The sequence below is a fragment of the Triticum aestivum genome, chromosome 3D (assembly GCF_018294505.1).
Source record: "Triticum aestivum cultivar Chinese Spring chromosome 3D, IWGSC CS RefSeq v2.1, whole genome shotgun sequence".
In the NCBI taxonomy this organism is placed as follows: domain Eukaryota; kingdom Viridiplantae; phylum Streptophyta; class Magnoliopsida; order Poales; family Poaceae; genus Triticum; species Triticum aestivum.
Window position 1 is genome coordinate 426526071 of NC_057802.1, and position 4035 is coordinate 426530105.

Below are 4035 nucleotides of genomic sequence, written 5' to 3' on the forward strand. Positions count from 1 at the left end.
AGATGTGAAACTTGTTTCTTCCTTCACTTATACACTTTTAATACCAGATTGGGCGGTTTAACTTTATATACAAAATGATTGTGATGCCCGGGTAGTTAAGCTACAGTAACCCTCTGGTAATGATGCCACATCACCTCGATTACTGTTGATAATCTCGCGTTAGTTCAAAGCCGATTCAAATTCAAATTTGAAATTAAGTCAAACGATAAAAGTTTTCAAACATTAAAACAAAAATGTTCGGAGTGTGCCAAATAATGCCTAGGTATTTAAGGTGAAGGTACCACACTTTTACAAATGCATAAATAGTTTAAGTTCAATTAAAACAGAGTAGGAAAATAAATAAAAGAAAAAGAAAAAAACAAGACCAACAAAAAAATAAAATAAAAGAGAAAACCCTCTACTGTTGGACTGGGCCGCAAGTGCACAGTGCACGGCCCAACCCAATACCCCATGTTGTCTTCCTCCTCTGTTAACAGAGGGGATGTGGACGCCGTGCGGCCGCTCGTGGTCGCGGATGGCCACGTGCCGGCCAGCCGCCGCACCCCCGACGTCCTACAAGACGCCCCTGTCCCCCCTCCACGAACCCTAGATCCCCATTCGCCCCTCTCCCTGTCCCCTCTCCTCGATCTGGAAGGACTTGAACCGCCGCCGCCATGGAGCCCCTGGCCCGCGTGGCCACCATTGCCCCCGAGTCGTGAGAGGTCGTCCACAACAAGCGTCGTCGTCTACTGCATCATCTACAAGGAGCAGCTCGAGCTCCTCGCCTCTTCATCGAGCTGTTCGCCGTCGTCTTCAACCTCTGGCACCGGAGATCGCTACCACCGCTCCATGTGCTTTAAGCCTCCCCCGAGCACACTAGGCTGCTCTACGAGTTCTCCGTGAGCCTCTCTTCCTTTCCCCTCCCTCCACGCGTTTGATTTCTTGTTCTAGCACCCGAATCAATGGCGACCGAAGCGCACCGCCGCACGATCTCGTCGCCGGTCGTGCTCCGTTGACCAAATGGTCGCGCTAGCCCATCCATCGTCTTCATAGCGTTGCGTAGAGTAGATTGGCCCTGTTAGTTCGCTCCTTTGTGCGCTGCTACTACTAATCTGTGTACGCTCGAGCTCACCGCGAGCTTGCGGCCGCCGTTCCCGAGGCCTGCACTCTGTCGCGCCCGGGCCATGCTCTGGAGGCTCCGGCTGCGCGTCCACGTGCGCCCTGCAGCGCCTACCCTGCGCGCGTCCCGCCGCGTCGCCCAACTCGCCACTGCCCCCTCGCTCGTCTCCTGCTACTGCTGCACAACGCGCCTGCCTGCTGCCTTCCAGCGTTGCCGCTGCTGGCGCCTCCTGCTGCCGCTGGTGCCGGCAGCTCGCCTCCTCAGTAGCGCGTGGTTGCTCTGGCCGCTGCTGGCCCCCCTCCTCGCGTCGCCTTGTTGTCCGCCGGCGCTGGCCACACTTACGGCCATGGCCTCTGCCTCGCGATCCAGCCGGCGCGTGGCTTAATTATTTTGGGGAGCTAATCCCCCTAACCCCCCTTTGACCACCGCCCCCACTGCTAATTAATTCTTTAACAAAAAAATAAAATCAATTTAGTATATAGTCATTGACACACGGTCCCACTCTCTAATAATCCTGATTAGAGTATTTTAAACCATGTTAAAATAACATAGTCAATGACAGGTGGACCCAGACAAACTTTGACCAGTCAACCACTGACTGGGCAGTTGACTGGGTCCATTGTAGTCTATGTGTATACTGTACTGGGTACAGTTCTGGGTGCAATTAGCTTTTGACTTTTGAAATTGAATTAGAATTAAATTTTAGATAATGCGATAAACTTAGAAAATTCATAGAAAATAAACCGTAACTTGGATGAAAATAATTGATATATGAAAGTTGCTCAGAACGACGAGAAGAATCCGAATACGCAGCCCGTTTGTCCGCCACACATCCCTAGCATAGCTAACACACAACTTTTCCCCTCTGGTTCATCTGTCCAAAAACACGAAACACCGGGGATACTTTCCCGGATGTTTTTCCCCTTCGCGAGTAGCACCTACTACTACGATAGGTCACCTCTAGCACCGCGTAATGCCATGTTACACTTTGTGATGCTTTGATTGCTCTGTTATTTATTGTGTTCCCCCTCCGTTACTTCTTTCCGGTAGACCCCGAGACTGCCGGCGACCCCCAGTTCGACTACGGTGTTGACGACCCCTCCTTCTCGGCTGAGCTTCCAGGAAAGCCCCCCCTTGATCACCAGATATCGCCTATTCCTTCTCTCTACTTCTTGCATTAGAGTAGTGTAGCATGTTACTGCTTTCGGTTACTCCTATTCTGCTGCATAGCCTGTCATTGTTGCTACAGTTGTTACCCTTACCTGCAATCCTAAATGCTTAGTATAGGATGCTAGTATTCCATCAGTGGCCCTACATTCTTGTTCGTCTGCCATGCTATACTACTGGGCCGTGATCACTCGGGAGGTGATCACGGGCATATGCTATGTACTTTATACTGTTACATTACTTATGATACTGTTCGGAGATGGGGGCTGAAGGGGCAGGTGGCTCCATCCCGATAGAGGTGGGCCTGGGTTCCCGACGGCCCCCGACTGTTACTTTGTGGCGGAGCGACAGGGCAGGTTGAGACCACCTAGGAGAGAGGTGGGCCTGGCAATGGTCGGCATTCGCGGATACTTAACACGCTTAACGAGATCTTGGTATTTGATCTGAGTCTGTCCACTGGCCTATACGCACTAACCAACTACGCGGGAACAGTTATGGGCACTCGACGTCGTGGTATCAGCCGAAGCATTCGTGACGTCAGTGACTGAGCGGTGCGCGCCGGATTGGACTGGAACGCCTGCTAGGCTAGGTCTGCTTCCGGCCGCCCACGCAACGTGCAGGTGTGCAATGGGCGATGGGACCAGACCCCTGCGCCATAGGATTTAGACCGGCGTGCTGACCTCTCTGTTGTGCCTAGGTGGGGCTACGACGTGTTGATCTTCCGAGGCCGGGCATGACCCAGGAAAGTGTGTCCGGCCGAATGGGATCGAGTGTGTTGGGTTATGTGGTGCACCCCTGCAGGGAAGTTTATCTATTCGAATAGCCGTGTCCCTCGGTAAAAGGATGACCCGGAGTTGTACCTTGACCTTATGAAAACTAGAACCAGATACTTAATAACACACACCCTTCCAAGTGCCAGATACAACCCGGCGATCGCTCTCTCACAGGTCGACAGGGAGAGGATCGTCGGGTAGGATTATGCTATGCGATGATTCTTGGTGAACTTACCATCTACCCTTTTCTACATGCTGCAAGATGGAGGCTTCCAGAAGTGTAGTCTTCGACAGGACTAGCTATCCCCCTCTTATTCTGGCATTCTGCAGTTCAGTCCACCGATATGGCCCTTTACACATATACCCATGCATATGTAGTGTAGATCCTTGCTTGCGAGTACTTTGGATGAGTACTCACGGTTGCTTTTCTCCTTCTTTTCCCCCTTTACATTCTACCTAGTTGTCGCAACCAGATGCTGGAGCCCAGGAGCTTGACGCCATCGTCGACGATGACTCCTACTACATCGGAGGTGCCTACTACTACATGCAGGCCGCTGACGACGACCAGGAGTAGTTTAGGAGGATCCCAGGCACGAGGCCTGCGCCTCTTTCGATCTGTATCCCAGTTTGTGCTAGCCTTCTTAAGGCAAACTTGTTTAACTTATGTCTGTACTCAGATATTGTTGCTTCCGCTGACTCATCTATGATCGAGCACTTGTATTCGAGACCTCGAGGCCCCTGGCTTGTATTATGATGCTTGTATGACTTATTTTATTTTTACAGTTGTGTTGTGATGTCTTCCCGTGAGTCCCTGATCTTGATCGTACACGTTTGAGTGTATGATTAGTGTATGATTGAATCGGGGGCGTCACAATGATGACCCAGTAGATATCATTAGTCCCCTGTTGAACCGCCAATGCATTCATCATTGTACTGTTTCCATTGTCAGACTCCGGTTTACGAATAACCAATTCCAGTTTAACAATATGCTTACAT

At 51.0% G+C, this 4035-nt stretch overlaps 1 protein-coding gene across 1 annotated transcript; it reads left to right on the top strand.

Moving 5' to 3' along the window:
- The first annotated feature begins 437 nt into the window (after positions 1-437).
- Positions 438-3569, top strand: LOC123074833 (uncharacterized). The gene is made up of 2 exons (XM_044497572.1): positions 438-878; positions 3513-3569. The coding sequence occupies exons 1-2, from the start codon at positions 451-453 to the stop codon at positions 3532-3534; spliced, it is 450 nt and encodes a 149-aa protein (XP_044353507.1). The 5' UTR covers positions 438-450; the 3' UTR covers positions 3535-3569.
- Positions 3570-4035: the final 466 nt, after the last annotated feature.